We start from the raw sequence: 20196 nt of genomic DNA, 5'->3' as shown, positions 1-20196 counted from the left end.
ATCCAGCCTGCTCTGCTGCTGATAGGTGCTGTATGCTGTCGTAACTCGAAGGTTCAGCAATCACAGCGCATGTCTGTCCTGGACTATAACGATCAGGTGGCCTCGTTTCTCGAGCGGACCGCCGAAGAATGGGCTCCTCAGCTGCATCAGACACAGTCTGTTGTGCTGCCGTCTCAGGTTGCAGAGAAACGCTGGCTCCTGGCGATGTAGGAGTTAACGGTTCTTCCTTGATGTCTCCGTTGCTAAGCGACGGGCTCCTCCTCCCCCTCTCAGGAACGGGTAGTAGGTCTTGTTCCACTCCGGCCGGAATGATTAGAGTTGAGGACGTTCGCTGCCAGCCAACTGTTTTTTCAAAGAAGCTAGCCGATGCGCTAGTCGTTATTTTCTTCTCCCCATCGTGGCAGAACCTGAAAGCTCGGTGATTGTTAGTATAGCCAACAAACAATAATCTTACAGCTTTATTTTTCCCTTTCCTTCTGAGCTCTTTTGGGATGTGGACGTATGCTGGAATCCCAAAGATCCTGACATGCTCTAAGGAAGGTTTCTTGCCGTACCACGCCTCTGCAGGAATCATACCTGTGGCTGATGACCAAGACAAGTTTAGTATGTGAGAAGCACACATCATGCCTTCTCCCCAGTAACTCATAGGTAAATTACTGTCTTGTAACATGCAAAAGCACATATTGGTCAGGGTTTGATTTCTGCGTTCGCAGAAAGCATTATGCTGGGGTCGGTAGGGGGCGGTGCATTTCCTTTCAATGCCGTGCCTCCTGCACAGAGCAATCATCCGCTCATTACAGAATTCAGTACCGTTGTCACTTAAGATAGTCTTAGGGTACTTCCCTGTCTTGCGGTGCACAAACCGAAGCCAATTATGAAATGTTTGGAATGTTTCTGACTTGGACCTAAGTAGGTAGCAGAATCCATACCTTGAAAAGTGGTCTTCGATGCATAATGCAAATTTGGCTCCGCCCAGACTCCTTGTAGGGAATGGACCTATAAGGTCGACGAACACCAGGTCAAGTATGTCATCGGACTGAAATTTGCTTGGTGATTTTGCAGCTGCTGCCTTGGATTTCACAGCCTTGCACACCTCACATTCAATATAACACCCACACGGCTTGGTCTTAATTCCAGCTGCCTGGAGCGTCTTCTTCACTGCCTGGAAATTAAGGTGCCCCAGCCTGCGGTGCCAAAGATGAATGCAGTTATCATGCAGGGGTTCATTAGTACTCACATGCTGTACTATTTGCTCCTTTTCCAGAAAGTAGAGGTCGCCTTTCCTCTTAGCTTTTGCAGTTATTTCTCCTGTACATATGTTGCAGTCAGTAGCTGTAAAACAAACTTTATAATTGTGTTCAGTCAATGCAGAAACTGATAACAGATTATAATTCAAGCTTGGAACATTGAGCATTGGGAATTTCCTCCCCAGGCTCGGGATGTTGACAAGACCATTCCCAGCTACATTGGCAGTCAGCCCATTTGCAAGCTTCACGCTCTGACCTTGCGTAGGAGTAAAAGTCTCGAAGAGCTTTCTGTCCTTGGCTATGTGCTCCGTAGCACCACTGTCAATCATGAATTGCTGGCTACTGCTGGAGGAATTATTAGTGATTACATTGCACCCACCTCCTTTGGTAACAGCTGGAGAATGTTTCTTCTTGTTCAAAGAACACTGGCGTTGCAGGTGTAGTGTGCTTCCACATAAGTAGCACTTACGCACAGCTTTTGTTTTCGCTACTACTGCCTTGCACTCTGCCCCTTTAAGAGCCTCCCGGGCAGGAACATTCATTGTTGAATGAAAGTGAGCGGCGTCCTTCCGTCTCATAGCCTCATTCAACAGGCGTTGGGTGATACTGGACACGTTAATATCAGCTTGTGGAATAATGTCAAGATTAGCCACAAATTGGTCATACGTACTGTCCAGAGAACATAGGATTATGTAGGCCTGCTGCAGGGGAGTAAAATTTACCTGCTTGTCCTGCAGCTGGTGTAACATACGAGTCATGTGCTCCAAATGAGTCATCATGTCACCACCGGCCTCCAGACGTGTGGAGAAGAGCTTCTTCATTAGGAAAATGTGTGACCCAACACTTTCTCTCTCATATATCGCCTTTAGTGCATTCCAGCACGACTTGGCTGTGTCAGACCCTTTGATATGGATGAGTTGTGAATCTTCCAAGGTCAAGCCTAGCAATGCAAGCGCCTTCTCGTCATTGCTCTTGTGCTTTGCAATTACCTCGGCATCATCCTCCGCATGTAGTGTAGCTATATCTGGGGGGTGTGCCACATACTCCCACAGCCCCTGGAACTTCAACAATAGGGTGACCTTCTCTGACCATGTCCCATAATTATCTCCATTAAGCCTCTGTATCAAGAAGCCAGAGATATGAACGCTGGACTCCATGGTTGCCTGTAACACAACAAAGTGCCACGCCCCAAACTGTACGCTTACTCACGAGTAGACCTTCTGGCGAGTGCTGCAGCCGACAGTGCTTACTCTCACGCAGACCACGCTGGGCCCATAACCGATGTCAGATAGTGCGTGGAAGTTCCGCGGTTGAGTGTGCTGATAAGAGCAGCCTCGAGGAAAAAAGACTACAAAGACACAGTCTTAGTAAGCCAGTTGAAACAGTTGTATTGGGTTGAGCAAAAGAGTGGTTAAAGGCAGTTCCAAAGTAGTCAGTTCACAGTTAGACAGTCCAGCCAGTAGAGAAGTACAAAGTCACAAGTCCAAAGATTAGTCTACACATACCAGGGTCTTTGCCATCATCAATCAAACGGACAGAGTTTCAGTCTGTTCCCAAATAGCTCTCCACGTCTCCAACACTCCTTCCTCTCCATTCACCCAAGGGTGGCCGAGGCAAAGTCTAAGGGCTAGGCTGCTGGTTCTTATGGTAGAGCTGGCCTATCAAGTTACACCCCACTTAACTAGCTTCACATGCCTCTCATTAGCTAGTATAGTTGGAGTTACATAATGTTGCATCAGCAGTTTTTCTCTTAAAGTGCCTGATGCTGTCAGAGCTCCACACCATATCACTCCAACCACTACAAGTACTGCATTTGCCCTTGGACACCCCAGATAAAATCAAGGTGATTGTTAAGTTAGAGCCCCTTGCCTGATGGAATTGGACACAGGATCCTCCATTTCAATTATTTCGGAGGAGACCCTCCGGAAAATCTGTCCCAATGGATGGCCTCGCCTCCGGCCCATGGGGTTCATCCTCAGAAACTTTTCACAGAACAATGTAGAAATAAGGGGGTGGGGAAAGTTACGGGTGCAGTACAGAAATTTTGACGGACTTTTGGACTTGCTGGTGGTGGGTGGCCGACGCACAAGTTTGCTGGGTCTTGCATGGTTCATGCCTTTGGGGTTTGCAGTCATGGGAGTGCATAGCTTAACCCCCACAGTCTTGGGGAGGGTTTGCTATGAATTTCTGTCTGTCTTTGACGGTACCTCGGGCTGTTACAAAGGGCCGCCAGTGTCCCTAGATCTAGACCCCCAAGTGTGGCCGATCAGAATGAAGGCCAGGAGCATCCCTTTCGCACTCAAACCTAAAATTGAGGCAGAACTAGACCGCCTAGTGGCCCAAGGGGTGTTAGAACCAGTGCCCAACGCAACCTGGGAAACCTCTGTTGTCACCCCCATAAAGCCTAATGGAGATGTTCACATCTGTGCGGACTACAAGTGTACACTGAACAAAGCGCTACAAGACCACGCCTACCCACTGCCGGTGGTCAACCATGTTCTAGCTTTCCTCACTGGCACGAAAATCTTTGGCAAATTGGATCTGGCACAGGCATACCAACAACTGCCAGGCATTACAAGTTAATGTCGAGGTAACAGATTGTAATTTTAACCAGTGTATTCTAGTTAATATTTTTTCTGGAGCTGTATAATTTTTACATTTTTTATTATATGTACTGTATTTATTAAGCTAGAAGATGTCTGACCACTACTGTATTATTTGTCATATCTCATTATTCATACTAATGTCCTATATTTTATTTTCACATTTATTTTTTGAATATCTTACGTTTCACCTATTTAGGTCCATCTTGATTTTTACAATTTTTATGTGGTTGTTGTTGGCCTGCATTGTGCTGTGTATTTGGTCATGGACCGTAATAAAGCAAACTGAAACTGAACTGCCAGGCATAACAACAACTGCCGAGGCGCTAACGATTGTTACGTACGGGGGCATTCAAGGTTAAGAGAATGCAGTTTGGGGTCCGTGTGGCCCCAGGGATCTTTCAAAACTTAATGGCTCCCTTTTAAAAGACATCCCCGGGGTCCAGTCCTTCTTGGATGATGTTCTGATCGCCGCCCCGACGGAATGTTTCAACTCAGCTGGACTAAAAGTGAAGCGGGAAAAGTGTCTCCTGTGAGTAGGGTGGCCATAATATCTGCAGGCCAGCCAGGGACACCTTGAGGGGGGGATGAATGTGTGTGTGCGCGCGCAAAGCGCGTGCCCGCCGGAAACAGGAAGTGACGTCATGCCACTGCCGGAAACAGGAAGTGACATCACTTCCCATGACATCGTTTTCCCTGCACCACCTGCCGGAAGCAGGAAGTGACATCACTTCCTGTGACATCATTTCCCCCAAATGCCACTGCCGGAAACAGGAAGTAAAATGAGTACCCAGCTTGCTGGGGGGAAAGTGTAGATGACCGGGGAAGGCAATGACAAACCACCACCTAAAAAGGTCTGCCGTGAAAACGTGAAAGCAGCGTCACCCCAGGGTCAAAAACGACTGGTGCTTGCACAGGGGACCTTTCCTTTCCATTGGTAATAACGGCTAGGAGCACCTTCATTGGAGGCTCATAGAATAAGACCCCCTGGTCCAATCTTTTTGAAACTTGAAGGGTGTTTTGAGGAGAGACACCAGATGGTATGCTGAAAATGTGGTGCCTCTATCTCAAAAAACAGCCCCCCAGAGCCCCAGACACCCGACAATTCTCCATTATACCCTATATCAATTCTCCATTACACCCTATGGGAATCAGTCTCCATAGGGAATCATGGAGAGCCCAGCAGACATTTCCCTCTTCCCCTCTGCTTTCTGATGACCCTGAAGTGGGGAGAGGGCCTCCAAACTGGGGGATCCCTTGCCCCCAACCTGGGGATTGGCAACCCTATCCCTCAGGCTGCTTTCACGGCCAGCGGCTGGCCAATCTCGACTCTCGTCCGGCTTTCCTCCATGCCGCGCTCCCCCCACAGGCGCTCCTCCGATCCTGAGGAAAGAGCAAAAGCAGCCCTCCCTCCCAGCAGAGAGACATGCTTTGCAATCCATTAAGAGAATACTGGCACATTCAGAGTTTCTGTAGTAATTCATTCTGCCCGCATTCTATTACATCCTATGAATGCAACAACTCCTAGTCATTGATCCCAGTACTAATATTATTGGTCATTTCAGGAACGTTATTTGTGGGCAGTGTAAAACTTTTACTCACTTTATCTTCCACCCTCAAATAACTATTACAAAAACAACCTAGATTCTCCTTTCCTAAAACTAAGAAGTATTTCCTGATGCCACCCTGCCACCCCAGATCTGAGGACTCTCACATGCCTCTATTAAAAGATGCTCAGAAGTACTTTCCACAACTTCCAATGGCAAACAGAAAAGGATTTCACACACACACACACAAAAGATTGCCTTTAAAACACTATAACTCTTTCTTGGGTTTTGCTGTAAGTTCTATGGAACTAGACCCTCTTTTTTGTAAGCTCTTGGAGGATTGGCTACATCAGGGGGTGAGGCCTAATATGCAAAGGAGCTCCGACTAGAATTCCACCTCTGAATAATACCCATCTTGATAGACCAAAGGTCAGTATAAGACAGCTAGAAAGCAGTATAAGCAGCTAGAAAGCGTCTTTGGCTTGGCATGCAGAAGGTCCCAGGTTCAACCCTGGCATCTCTAGTTAAAAGGATCATGTCATGTGAAGACCTCCACTTGAAACCCTGGAGAGCCAATGCTAGCTTGAGCAGACAATACCCATCTCGCTAGACAAAAGGTCAGTCTACAGCAGACTGGAAGAGTCTGTGGCTCAGTGGCAGAGCACCTGCTTAGCATCAAAGAATCACAGAGTTGGAAGGGACCTCCAGGGATCCCAAAGAAAGAAAGAAAGAAAGAAAGAAAGAAAGAAAGAAAGAAAGAAAGAAAGAAAGAAAGAAAGAAAGAAAGAAAGAAAGAAAGAAAGAAAGAAGAGAGAGAAGGAGGGGGAAAAAAGACAACAGGGGGTTGGTCTTTTCCACAACAAGCCTCTTGTCGGAGACAGATATTATTTCTCTTTTAAAAAAAATATACACCACCACCACCATAACAACATCCAGAGAGCCAACAAGCAACCTTTACACCAAGCAGCCTAAGCACCCTGTGATAGACAATTTTACACGGCAAAGTGGGAGAGGAAACCCCAATTTTAAAAAGCAAGCTGGCCTAAGGATAGGGTTGCCAAGTCCAATTCAAGAAATATCTGGGGACTTTGGGGGTGGAGCCAGGAGACTTTGGGGGTGAAGCCAGGAACAAGGGTGTGACAAGCATAATTGAACTCCAAGAGAGTTCTGGCCATCACATTTAAAGCGACAGCACACCTTTTTAAAATGTCTTCCTTTCATAGGAAATGAAGATGTTTCCCTCTCTCCGCCCCCACCCTTTCTGGCTAGTCGGCTCTGAAGAGGGGATTGGCCTCCCTACTCACGAGTTGCTGCCAAGGGAGGTGCAAAAGCACATGGTCCTGGGGCTTCCCTCCTCTCCGTTCCTGGCTAGTTGGCTCTGAAGGGGGGGATTGGCCTGTCTACTCACGAGTTGCTGCTACAGGAGGTGCAAAAGCACATGGCCCTGGGGCTTCCCTCCTCCCCGTTCCTGGCTAGGTGGCTCTGAAGGGGGGATTAGCCGGTCTACTCACGAGTTGCTGCTACAGGAGGTGCAAAAGCACATGGCCCTGGGGCTTCCCTCCTCCCTGTTCCTGGCTAGTTGGCTCTGAAGGGGGGATTGGCCTGTCTACTCACGAGTTGCTGCTACAGGAGGTGCAAAAGCACATGGCTCTGGGGCTTCCCTCCTCCCCGTTCCTGGCTAGGTGGCTCTGAAGGGGGGATTGGCCGGTCTACTCACGAGTTGCTGCTACAGGAGGTGCAAAAGCACATGGCCCTGGGGCTTCCCTCCTCCCCGTTCCTGGCTAGTTGGCTCTGAAGGGGGGATTGGCCTGTCTACTAACGAGTTGCTGCTACAGGAGGTGCAAAAGCACATGGCCCTGGGGCTTCCCTCCTCCCCGTTCCTGGCTAGGTGGCTCTGAAGGGGGGATTGGCCGGTCTACTCACGAGTTGCTGCTACAGGAGGTGCAAAAGCACATGGCCCTGGGGCTTCCCTCCTCCCCGTTCCTGGCTAGTTGGCTCTGAAGGGGGGATTGGCCTGTCTACTCACGAGTTGCTGCTACAGGAGGTGCAAAAGCACATGGCCCTGGGGCTGCCCTCCTCCCCGTTCCTGGCTAGTTGGCTCTGAAGGGGGATTGGCCTGTCTACTCACGAGTTGCTGCTACAGGAGGTGCAAAAGCACATGGCTCTGGGGCTTCCCTCCTCCCCGTTCCTGGCTAGGTGGCTCTGAAGGGGGGATTGGCCAGTCTACTCACGAGTTGCTGCTACAGGAGGTGCAAAAGCACATGGCCCTGGGGCTTCCCTCCTCCCCGTTCCTGGCTAGGTGGCTCTGAAGGGGGGATTGGCCTGTCTACTCACGAGTTGCTGCTACAGGAGGTGCAAAAGCACATGGCCCTGGGGCTTCCCTCCTCCCCGTTCCTGGCTAGTTGGCTCTGAAGGGGGGATTGGCCTGTCTACTCACGAGTTGCTGCTACAGGAGGTGCAAAAGCACATGGCCCTGGGGCTTCCCTCCTCCCCCAAACACCCCAGTTTTCCCTCCCCTCCCCATCCTACCTTCTTCTCTCTCCGCTCTTCCTTCTCTAGTTAACTGCAGTCGGGCGGGAAGCCTGGAGGCGGAGCCTCCAGGGCAGGCAGCAGGGCCCTATCTGGTGAGAGCCCTGGTGCCTGGCATGCCCCCCTCGCCTTCCAGGTGCCCCTGTGATTGGCTGGGGGAGGCAGGCTGCCTTGTAATTGGCTTCATCATTAAAAAAATAATGGAGAAAAAATGACGGACAGGGGCACTGGCCAATCCGGGACTCTGAATGAGTCCCGAGCTTGGCCAATCGGGACACGGGATTCAGGAGGTGGGGGCGGGACTTTCCCGGGAGGGCGGGACGTTCTGGCCACCCTACCTGTGAGTCCCGTGGGTCGAGTTCCTGAGATTCTTAGTTGATGCAGAGAGCATTCATCTGGCTCCCAGCAAAATCAGCGCCATAGTCAAATCCAAACAAGAGCTACAAGCAGGAGCTACAACCCAAATCCAAACAGGAGCTACAAGCATTTTTGGGGCTCCTTAACTTTTTTCATTCCTTCCTGCCCCTCTAAGTCACGTTCACGGAACCCCTTCACCGTCTCCTCGACAAGAATGCTCCTTGGGTCTGGGGTAAGAAGCAAGCCTCCACATTCCAGGCTGTCAAAGTCCTGCTGACCTCCAACAAGGTCCTGGCACACTTCGATGAATCCTTGCTGGTCCTCCTCACCTGCAACGCTTCCCCGTATGGTGTCTGGATTTTTAGACGTATATAATTTCGTATAGTACTTAGCAAATATCTTAGCTATGCTATCATTTGAATATTTATATGTCCCTTTCTCATCCTGTAATTGTCTAATCATTTTTATTGTTGAATTTCCTTCAGACTCCAAGACAGTAATTTTAAGGGGTTTTTTTAAATTTTTTAAAATTGTTGCCAATATTTTTGTTTTGTATAGATCAAAGCTTTTTGTATTTTTTTTGTTTCTAAGTCCTCTAATAATTTATTTGATCCTGTTAGTTTATGTTTATTTTCTAATTCTTTAATGTTAGCTAATATAGTATATATTTTTTCCTTTATTCTATTTCTTTGGGTTTTTTCATTGTGCTGTCAATAATAAAATTTCTCCTCTCAGGACAGGTTTCCATGTATCTCAAGCAACTGATGGACGTATCTCTGGCATACTGTTTTCTTTAAAATAATGTTGAATCATTTTTCCTTTATTTCTTATTTTTTTCGTATTAAAGTGTTATCAAATACCATTTTTTTAGTGTTTTTGATATCTAACCAGTGTAACTCACAATGTATCCACACATGATCTGTCAAGATATTGGGACCAATTTCAGCGGCAATCAATTTATCCACCAGTGATTTAGAAACCAAGATATAATCCACTTGTGTAAAAACCTTATATTGAACTGAATAAAAGAAAGAACCTCTTGCTGTTGGATACAGATGCCTCCAGCTATCCCACATCTCAAATTGGGAAAATAATGTTCTTTATTTTGTATATTTTTACTCTGTTTTTCTCCTTTTCTATTTTGAGGTAAAAGAAGATTTATCCAATAATGGATTTACAATACAATTTAGATCTTCCCCTAGAATTACATGGTCCTCTTGAAAATTTTGTAATTCTTCAAGCATCTGTCTTATAAATGTTATTTGTAAGACATTTGTGGCATGTACAGCTGCTAACATCTCTCTTTGCTGTCTTACAAATCCTTTGACAAATATGTATCTCCCTTGTGAATCTTTGAGTTGGGCTTCCAGATTAAAACATAGCTTAATGGGTATAATTGCCACTCTGCTAGATTTAGAAGTGCCCTTGGCTAGAAACTGCTGTTTATACTGGAATAGTTTTAAAAGTGGCAATTCCTCATTTTTAACATGGGGTTTTTGAATTAAAATAATTCAGAGTTTTCTTTATTGATATTTGAGACAAATCTGGCCAATTTTATTAAGACCCCTTATATTCACTGAGGTACTTTTTAAATCTTAAATTTTACATGTCTCATTATTTAATAGACCCAGAACCAAGATAACTAGTAAAAACATGATTAATTGTATTGCATTCATCTTAATTTCACCTTATCCAAATACAATCCTTTCATTTGAGTTAATTTGGGTATCCAAAATCTTTGTTTAAAAATATTTTCTCTTGATCTGGATTTTTAGAAGTATATAAATTTGTATAGTACTCAAACTGTACTGAAACTGTAGCAACAATTTTCTATTTATATATTGTTTCTTTAAAATGTATAATAAAAAATTTCTATCTCCAAAAATTAGAATGATTCATTCTCTATGCTTCCTACCCACCCCCAATGCACGCTAATATGAGGTGAGAACTGCTTTCAGCAACACCTACTAGCATTACAGTTTCTTTTCAATTAATTCCTCCACAAAATTAAGAGAAAAGAGAAAAGAAAGAAAAAAAATTACCCCTACATTTTTCACTATCTTAGAAAGCCCAAGCAAAGAGAGAGAGAGAGAGACAGACAGAGAGGGAAAGAACCCTATGAAAGGAAACCAAAGAATTCCCTTGGAGTTGCAGGTATGTCAATTGAACCTCCATTGACAAAATAGCTCAGCTTCAGTTGAACTCCCAGTAAGAACCTAACAAAGATTCCAAGATTCAATGTCCCATTTTCCCCAATCTATATTTAATTTTAACTATCCATATTCCAGCCTCATAATAAAAAAATCATATCAGAGTATTTAACTTCATCTTAATTACTTTCCCAAATTCAACCCACCAAGTATCCATGATTTTAAATGTCTTTTAAATTTAGGGTGCAAACATGGTTGAATATCTCACTCTTATAGAGGAGAACGTATGCCTCCTCTCTCTTTTTGTATAGTTTAGATTGATTTTTAATCTTTATTTGGGGAATGAACAAAAAAAGCAAGGAAAAAGGAGCTCCTCTGTCCACACCAGAATATTAAAATCCTAATTGGGGTGATAATATGAGGCTCTCTCAGTTCTGCTGCCGTTGGGCTGGCATGTATATTTATCTCGCTCTTATAGAGGAGAACGTATGCACCCTCTCTCTTTTTTGTATAGTTTAGATTGATTTTTAATCTTTATTTGGGGAATGAACAAAAAAAGCAAGGAAAAAAAGAGCTCCTCTGTCCACACCAGAATATTAAAATCCTAAATTGGGGTGATAATGCAAGGGCATTTTGGGGCAGATGAGAGGCATTCCAAATTGGGACAGCTCAAAAAGAGCCATCCTGAAGCCTCCACATGCTCCTCCACAAGCCATCCCCATCCTGTCCATGGGGCGACATGGGCGTGTTCAGATGGCTGTTGCACACTATTCCTGTAACTCAGTTTGGGATTTCCCCCCATATATTTTCAGTAGCCATGCACAGTAGTTTCACACTGCGGTAGTTTCAGTAGTTTCACACCGCCAAGGCACCTCACTTGTGCCCTTTCACTTCCAGATGCCAAGGAGGCAACTGGTGTGCAGCTCAGATATTTGCTACCACTTTGGAAGTGGTAGCTTTTTGTGTCACACTGCAGAGGCCAGAGAACAGGGTGAGTACGGGACAAGGATGGCCGGCAGATGTTTGTGCATGGAAGGATTTTTCGGGTCAATTTCAGAACTGTCTCTGAGTTGACGAAAAGTTCTGGTCTGTAAACACTCATGCAGTCTCTTTAGTCAGAGTAGATATTGCCACTCATTACCTTTTGTGGAATCGTCTATCCTCATTGCTCTCAGCCTCCAGTTTAAGGCTTTGTAATAGGTTTACACCAGAATCTTCATCATATTCTGTAAGTAATTTCTCTTAGTGAAACATCTACTATCTGCCATTAGGAGACCACTTGTATATCTTATATTATGCTCTCTCAGTTCTGCTGCCATTGGGCTGACATGCGTATTTATGGTATCAAAAACTAGAAGGGCATTCTTACTTTAAAAATCACTGGTTCTGGAAATCGTTATACCAGACATGGGCATGGTTAAAACCAAGAATCTATCAGAAAATCCCAAAATGGGTGTATCCAGTGGAAGCATTTACACCTCCAAATCTCATAAAACCAGATTAGATTTACAGATATTAGGAACTGTTGAAAAAAGATAATCAACTGAAAACTAAGGAACAATTAGAAGACATGGAGATTAAAATGAATTGGTGGTTGAGAGCACAAGTAGAATCCAGATATGACAAAGGTAAGATAACAGATTCAATGTGGAACAATATCCATTTGATATGAGGAAAGGTTGAAGGAACTGGGGATGTTTAGCCTGGAGAGGAGGCTGCTGAGAGGTGATATGATCACCATCTTCAAGTACTTGAAGGGCTGTCATATAGAGGATGGTGTGGAATTGTTTCCTGTGGCCCCAGAAGGTAGAACCAGAACCATTGGGTTGAAATTAAATCAAAAAAGTTTCCAGCTCAACATTAGGAAGAATTTCCTGACCATTAGAGCAGTTCCTCAGTGGAACAGGCTTCCTCGTGAGGTGGTGGGCTTTCCTTCCTTGTTTTAAACAGAAGCTAGATGGCCATCTGACAGCAGTGAAGATCCTGTGAATTTAAGGGGAGGTGTTTGTGAGTTTCCTGCATGTGCAGGGGGTTGGACTAGATGACCCTGGAGATCCCTTCCAACTGGAGATCCCTTTTCGCTGGGGTGCCTCTGAGGCACCTCCCTGGCTGTCTGGAAAGCCAGGAGGTGCCTGGAGGGCGCCCGGGGAGCCACGGACGGGACGCGAGCATTCCAGACGCTTCCTGGGCGTCCACAGCCCACCCCTTTTCTGAGCGCTATCCGGAAGCTCCAGGGCACTCAATTTCTGACTGGCTCTCTTTGGGATGGATTGAAGCCAACCCAAACCTGGCTGTCTGGTATCAGTCATACTGATCTTTTTCTAAGCCGCGTACCCAAAATTTACTTTGAAAATTGGAGAACAAGTTTTGGAGCAAGTAAATCAGTTTTGTTATTTGGGTTTTATTTCCAATCAAATCTGTTATGGAAGGCCAGTCTTGAAAATGTGTGAAAAAAAGGCTTGGATATCTATTAAAGCTATAATCTGATTCTTTTTAAGTAAGAGTGGGTAATATCTTCCTGCAGTACTTATGGTATTCACCTCTAAAATAGTAATGCAGATGCTATATGTAGCTCCAGGATGGATAGAGGCCTGCCAGGAATCAGTAGATTATATCTTAATAAATTTTCTACATAAGATTGCTGGGATTCTAGGTTTCGTAGTAGGAACTATGCTGTGGTTAGAACTGGAAGGTCATGCTTTAGGTGCACGAGCGTGGGCTGCTGCATTTTGAATGTGTTTGAAAGTGGTCTTCATCTTTGCTAAGACTGGCTATCTTTGCTTGTTGAGGAATCTTATGTAAGTCCTTGAGTCCAATTGATTGAATGTAAGCTTCCAGTTTGGGAAATTCAGGTTAAGTGCCTGAGGTCATTGGGGTGGAAGCTATTTGAATGTTGATTCTGAGCCATTTATATGAACTGGATTTCCTGAGCTCTTATGACAGAGCACATACTGTTTACTCCCCCCCCCCCCTTGATCTAGGTTTGTCATATCCAAGGTTTCCTGAAGATATGAAATATTTAATTGGTCCACACTACAGAAGAGTGTTTATGTTAACCAGATTAAATGCTATATCTTCTTAGGTTGTGGCATAATGGGTCTGCTCCATTCTGCAGGCCCTGTTTCATCCTGCACTCCAATATTTTTCCAACATTGGAAACATCCGGAGAGGCTTTACCCTCTCTTCAGTAACTTGCCACCACCCCCTAATCTTTGTATGGAATTACCCATCAGGAGAGTCAGGACTCCCGGTTTCCCTTCGAAATTCTGAGGCCTTGCCTCTGCGTCTCCTGCTGCCCAGCACCTGGTCACCACAAAGACAGTTTGCTGCCTTGTGTGCCACTAGAGGAATAGCCACTTGCCAAATGCCTTCCTTCCTCAAGGATTCCTTTTAGAATAGCATTTCCAAGATTGTGGAGGTCTATGTGGTTCAGAGAACTGCTACCAACATCAAAAGTTATAAAGTTTATTAAAAAGAAAATGTTCACAAGCCTACTTTTACCACAGCACCCGATTGAGCAAGGGATACAAAATAAATGTGTAAAATGCTATTCCTCTGTTCCTGTCTCTATACATGCCCTATCAGATGTTAAAATAGGACAGGCTCCGTAGTTTAGGAAGTTATGCATCTCTACAGAGTTTCCATCATCTTGAAACCTTCTCCAGTTCTTTATGGTCAGTACATGGTCAATAGTTACCTTAAGAGTTCTGTCTCATCTATTAGACTCAGCACCCAAAGAAAGAGCTTTCCCTTTCCTCTGCCACTGATCCAGTCAGACCAGGCCAAGGAAGCTTTTCCTGATGTCTCCAGAAAGTTTTCCTCAAGCCTGTCTAGTATTTAATTCCTCCAAATCTCTGTTCCCTGTTTGAGGAAGGGGGCTTGACCATCCCAATGTCTAGCATCTGTATGATGATGGGCTGAGTTAAGTCTGGAATGCAATTGGAATGACTTCCCCCCTTCATACTTGTTTTCTGCCCAGAGAGGAAAAAGGCCCTTTAAAACTTCTTCCAAAGGCAGGTTCTATTATGCGGCTGACCAGTAAATGTACAATATTATTTATGGCTATCGAACGGAATGTATAAATGAGGAAAAAGTGTTACCCACTTAAATAATTATAAACATTGCATAATTACAGCTAAATAAATATCTTTTGCTTTTATGTCATATTTCTGTGTTTTCCTTTGCATAGATTAGATCTAAAATGGCTTTATTTTGTTTTCTAGACTGTGGAATCGGTACTGTATTTGTAGAACAAATACACTAGATTATAAAGAGTTTTTGCAGTATCTTGGCATAAATTTGGATAAAAAAAAGAAAAGAATTATGGAAAATCAAGACTCAGGTAAGCATTTATAAGGAGATTTCCTGGCATGGTCTTAATCCATTATTTTGCTAAATATAATTTCTGAGACTACAATTTAAAACAAGCTTGAGGACCTGTGAGAAGCTTGGGGAGCAAGAACAATTTAGAAGCCACGTATTGAGTTTGTGACAAAGATGATTTTATTTGATAGACATTAAAATCATTTCAACAGTTCCTTCAAGAAACTGGTTCAGGTGGCATTGGGGGGGGGGGGGGAAGCCATTTGACCTAAAATGTATCAGACCTTTAAAAATTAACAGATTATTGTGTATGTTTTGAGATTTCCTCTTTTTTATTTCCAAAAATAGTATTTAATATATGGAATTCCCTGTCCACATCCTCAACCATTTTGTTAAATTTCAGAGCAGTGTGCTGGCACTTCCCTGCCCCAGAGATAGAGAGGTCTTAAATAGGTACACACATGGCCCGGCCCGACACAGCCCAGCCCAGCCCTACAAGGTCTCATTTATGTCAGATCTGGCCCTTATAACAAATGAGTTTGACACCACTGCTTTAGAGAGCTGTTTATGGAGCCACCTTGGCTTCTTTGGGCTCCTCCCATTTTTCCTTCTCGTAGGAATCATTTTTGATTGTGCCATCAATATTTTGCTTTTAAGAAACTCCCACCCCTCTTTAATAACAAATTTTTATTTTGCAATATATTGAAAATATTCTACTATCAGAATCTAAATATAATTCATCAATACATTACACATTTTCCCATCCATCCCACCCTCCAAATTGTGACCTTCGCCGGTGTACAAAACAAATTAAAAACCTTTTAAAAGTAAAAATTCCCATATCTAGAATCTTAACTGAAAGTTATCATTCACTTAACTTTGTCTTAGCGCCAATATAACTTAGAAGAAGAAGAAGAAGATATTGGATTTATATCCCGCCCTCCACTCCGAAGAGTCTCAGAGCGGCTCACAATCTCCTTTCCCTTCCTCCCCCACAACAGACACCCTGTGAGGTAGATGAAGATATTGGATTTATATCCCGCCCTCCATTCCAAAGAGTCTCAGAGCGGCTCACAATCTCCTTTACCTTCCTCCCCCACAACAGACACCCTGTGAGGTAGATGAAGATATTGGATTCATATCCCGCCCTCCACTCCGAAGAGTCTCAGAGCGGCTCACAATCTCCTTTACCTTCCTCCCCCACAACAGACACCCTGTGAGGTGGGTGGGGCTGGAGAGGGCTCTCACAGCAGCTGCCCTTTCAAGGCAACCTCTGCCAGAGCTATGGCTGACCCAAGGCCATTCCAGCAGGTGCAAGTGGAGGAGTGGGGAATCAAACCTGGTTCTCCCAGATAAGAGTCCGCACACTTAACCACTACACCAAACTGGCTCTCTAATAACTACTATTCTATTCCTTTACTTAATACTTTCTACTTAATCATCAATATTACACATTTAATCAGATAGCCATAATCTATTCTTCTTTGCACTTTAGAAATTCAATTATTACTTGTTAAACATTAAACATAGATTTCATAGTCATTAAATCATCACTAAAAATATTCAAGTCTTAATCTTATCTTAACTCACATGGAGTTACTCTATGAACTCAACTACTTATATTTCGTTTCTAAAACAATACACAGTAATCACAGTCCTTTTTCTCTTTTAAAGTTCAGTTAATATTATCAAAAACCACTAGATGGCTCTTCACCTTCCATTGTATCTCCACATAGTTTTGGAATTTATTCCAATCTTCTTTAAATTTCTGCAGGTTACAGTCTTTTAAAATTCTAGTAAGTTTGTCCATTTCACTCCAGTTAAGAACCTTTAAGATCCAGTCCCATTTTTCTGGTATTTTATCTTGCTTCCACATTTGCACAAACAATGTCCTCGCAGCTGAAAGCAAATACCACAAAAATGTCCTGTCTTGCTTCAGAAAGCTTTCCATTTGTAATCCCACCAGAAAGACATCCGGTGCTCTCTTAATATTATATCCCAAGATTTTCGAAATTTCTTGTTGAATCATTAGCCAAAATTGTTTCGCCTTTTCACAAGTCCACCACATATGGTAGAAAGAACCTTCATTTTCACCCAACAACATTTTTTCCATTTCCGTTTTTTCAAATCTTATACGTGTACTTCTAATATCTTTTTCCACCAAGCTTTTAATCTGAAGCAATTGAAACCAATCAAATTTTCCTTGCAATTCTTCCGCCAATTTCATTTCAACTTTACCTCCCTGAAATTTTAGCAGTTGTTTGTATGATACATATTTCTCTTCTCGTGGACTTTGAGACAATTTAATAACTTCAGTCGGCACTATCCAAAGTGGTTTTCTCTCATCATCATATTTATTATTATATTTTTTCCATGTATTTAACAAGTTCCTCCTTATATAATGGTGTGAGAAAAAACTATCCATCTTCTCTTTCCCATAATACATATATGCATGCCAACCAAAAATATTTCTTTGCCCTTCTAAAGCCAATAATTTTTTATTAATCAAAGTCATCCAGTCCTTAATCCATACCAAATATAACATCTGTCAAAATGTTCATCTTAATTCTTGGTTTCTTGCCCGCCCATATAAATTCTGAGATCTTTCTTTGCCAACAATTAAATTGTTTCTTATCTCTCACAACTGGAATGGTTTGAAAAAGAAACATAATTCTTGGTAAAACGTTCATTTTAATAGCAGATATCATCCCCAACATAGATAAATTCAATTTGTTCCATTTTAACATATCCTCTTCAATCTTATGCCAAAGTTTTTCATAATTATTCTTATATAAATCAATATTTCTCATCGTAATTTCTACACCTAAGTATTTTACTTTTGAAACAACTTCACAACCTGTAAGATTTTGTAGCTCTTTCTGTTTGTCTGATGACAAGTTCTTAGTAAGAATTTTCGATTTTTCTTTGTTAATATAAAAGCCTGCTAACTCACCATAGTCATTTTTTTTAACAACAAAGGTGTCACTTGCAATGGATTTTCATTGATAAACATCACATCATCCGCAAAGGCCCTGTATTTATATGAAAAACCTTTCAACTTCAAACCCTCGATCTCATTATCATCATCAATTTGAGACAGCAAGACCTCTAGGGTCATTATAAACAACAACGGAGATAGATGGCAGCCTTGTCTTGTGCCTTTGCTAATCTTCATCTGCTCAGTCAAGTCAGCATTCACACAAAGTTCAGCTTGTTGTTCTGTGTATATTGCCTTGATCATCCTTATAAAATCATCTCCTAATTTCATTGTTTCCATCACAGCAAACATAAAGTCCCAGTTAAGATTGTCAAAAGCTTTTTCTGCATCAGCAAAAAATAATGCCACCTCTTTTTCTGGATGCTTATCATAATACTCTACAATATCTCTTACAGTTCTGATATTGTCTCTTATTTGCCTTCTGGGGAGAAAACCTGCTTGTTCCTCTTGAATAGAAATGTTCAAATGCTGTTTGAGTCATTCGGCTAGAATTCTAGCAAAGATCTTATACTCATTATTCTATAGTGAGATCGGTCTGTAGTTTTTTACATTTGTGGAATCTCTATCATCTTTTAGAATGAAAGTAATAACGGCTTCTTTCCATGTGTTTGGCACCTTCCCATCTTGCCTTATACAGTTCATCAATTTTTGAAGTTTTGGTACTAGTACTTCTTCCAAGACTTTATAAAATTTTGCTGAAAAGCTGTCAGGACCCGGAGCTTTTCCTAATTTCATTGAACAAATTGCTGCTTCAATCTCTATTTTCTCAATTGGATCATTTAAAATCTTTTCCATATTCTCACTTAAGGGTTGTACTTTAATTTTTCTCAAGTAGGCATCAATTTTTACTCTATTTACTTGTTGACCTTTGAATAATTTGGCATAGAATTTGTAGAACTCCCTTTTAATTCCAGCTTGGTCCACAATTTCTTTTCCCTCTGAAAAAATCTTGTTTATGAACTTTTTCTCCCTTTTTTTTTCAGTTGCCAGTTGCCATTTCCCCGCTTTATTAGCGCCTTCAAATGATTTCTGTTGTAGCCTTTTTAAATTCTACTCCACCTATTTATTCAAAAAATGTCTCAATTGAGTCTGTAAAATCGTTATCTCTCTCATTATTCCCCCCCCCCCCAGTCTTTTCTTCAAATCATTTTCTTTTCTGCCTGTTTCTGCTTGCAAGTCCTTCAGTTGCTTTTCCTTGGCTTTTTTGTCTTTATTGTTCAATGGATGCCATTGGAGTACAGCCTAGTCTTAGCTGTATGGATGATATTCAGTTGGTAAGTGGACAGATAACTTAGAAGTGTGTGGCCCACCATGTCTAGACTGGACTCAACTCGGTACCAGCAGCCACAGACTGAGTTGGTCAAATGGGTCTGGAAGGTAATTAATGTCTCTCTGAGGGAGGGGTAGTTCCATCTAAAGATGAGCAAAGAATAGCCAAAAAACACAAAAGAGCAAGTAACCACTTGACAAAAGCCTCCCAGTGGAAACAGAACCAACAAGCCCAACAGAACCTATGCAAAGCCAGAGAATTCAAGCCACAGACCAATGTGGCAAGCCCAACACATCCAGTATCATCCTAGAGAATCCAAGCCAAACCCACTGAGGCAAAGGTAAGGAGTCCAGCTCAACAGAACCAATATCAAATTGTAGAAGCCAAGTAGAACCCAGATCCAATGTGGCAGTGCAAACCCAACAAAACCAATTACAAACCAGAGAATCCTAGAAAATGCATTCTGGCAAGCTCTCCCTAACGTGATTCCCATTTGCATGTTCCTGTTGTCCAGAAAATGTGCAAAACACCCCCCCCCCCCTCCAATCCACCTTAGTTTTACACTTTAAAACTCTGGCCCCCGATACTCCCAAATATTACCAGGAATATTCAGAATCAGGGTATTGGTATTGACTGGGATTCTTTAATGTGTATCTGGATCTGGAATATGCCCGAAAAATACTGAGAGTCTTTGTATGGAACACTTTGATAATGTATTTCAAGAGTACTATATAGCTCCTAACCATTGTTATTGGTAATGCTATGCAGACTTACTAACTGTAGCTTTCCTTAACAGTGCAGAACCAGAATGGTTCACCAGAGAATGAGAAAAGCCAATCAAAACTACACTCACCCACTACTCCAGGATATAATTTGACAAAAATCCATCTAGACGGCATTGCAAAAGATTTTAGAGAGAAGGTATGGCTTTTGAGGGGGAGAAATTACGCACACATTACAGTCATTTTGTTTACCGAGAGAAGGCAAATTGCCTTTTCTTTAATACCTACTTCCATTTCGATGGTTTTGTGACTTTTAAAATTAACTTTTTACTCTCTTTTTTTATTTTAATAACATCTTTCTTGCATTCATTGTCCCAGATATGCAGATAAGCATTGAAATTCAGTGATGTAGATAGCAAAGGAAAGGGAACAGGGAAGAAACATGGGGCC

General features: G+C 42.8%; 1 protein-coding gene across 1 annotated transcript in view; it reads left to right on the top strand.

Moving 5' to 3' along the window:
• EFCAB6 (EF-hand calcium binding domain 6) overlaps positions 1-20196 on the top strand; it is a 268908-nt gene that overhangs the window by 39340 nt on the left and 209372 nt on the right. The window contains exons 7-8 of the mRNA XM_060258537.1: positions 14657-14775; positions 19821-19945. Coding sequence (XP_060114520.1) covers positions 14657-14775; positions 19821-19945 — 244 coding nt within the window. The remainder of the gene's footprint in view (positions 1-14656; positions 14776-19820; positions 19946-20196) is intronic.

This window comes from Heteronotia binoei, chromosome 17 (assembly GCF_032191835.1).
Source record: "Heteronotia binoei isolate CCM8104 ecotype False Entrance Well chromosome 17, APGP_CSIRO_Hbin_v1, whole genome shotgun sequence".
In the NCBI taxonomy this organism is placed as follows: Eukaryota; Metazoa; Chordata; class Lepidosauria; order Squamata; family Gekkonidae; genus Heteronotia; species Heteronotia binoei.
Note: the sequence above shows the minus strand (reverse complement) of the source record. Positions and strands in the feature narration are given on the sequence as shown.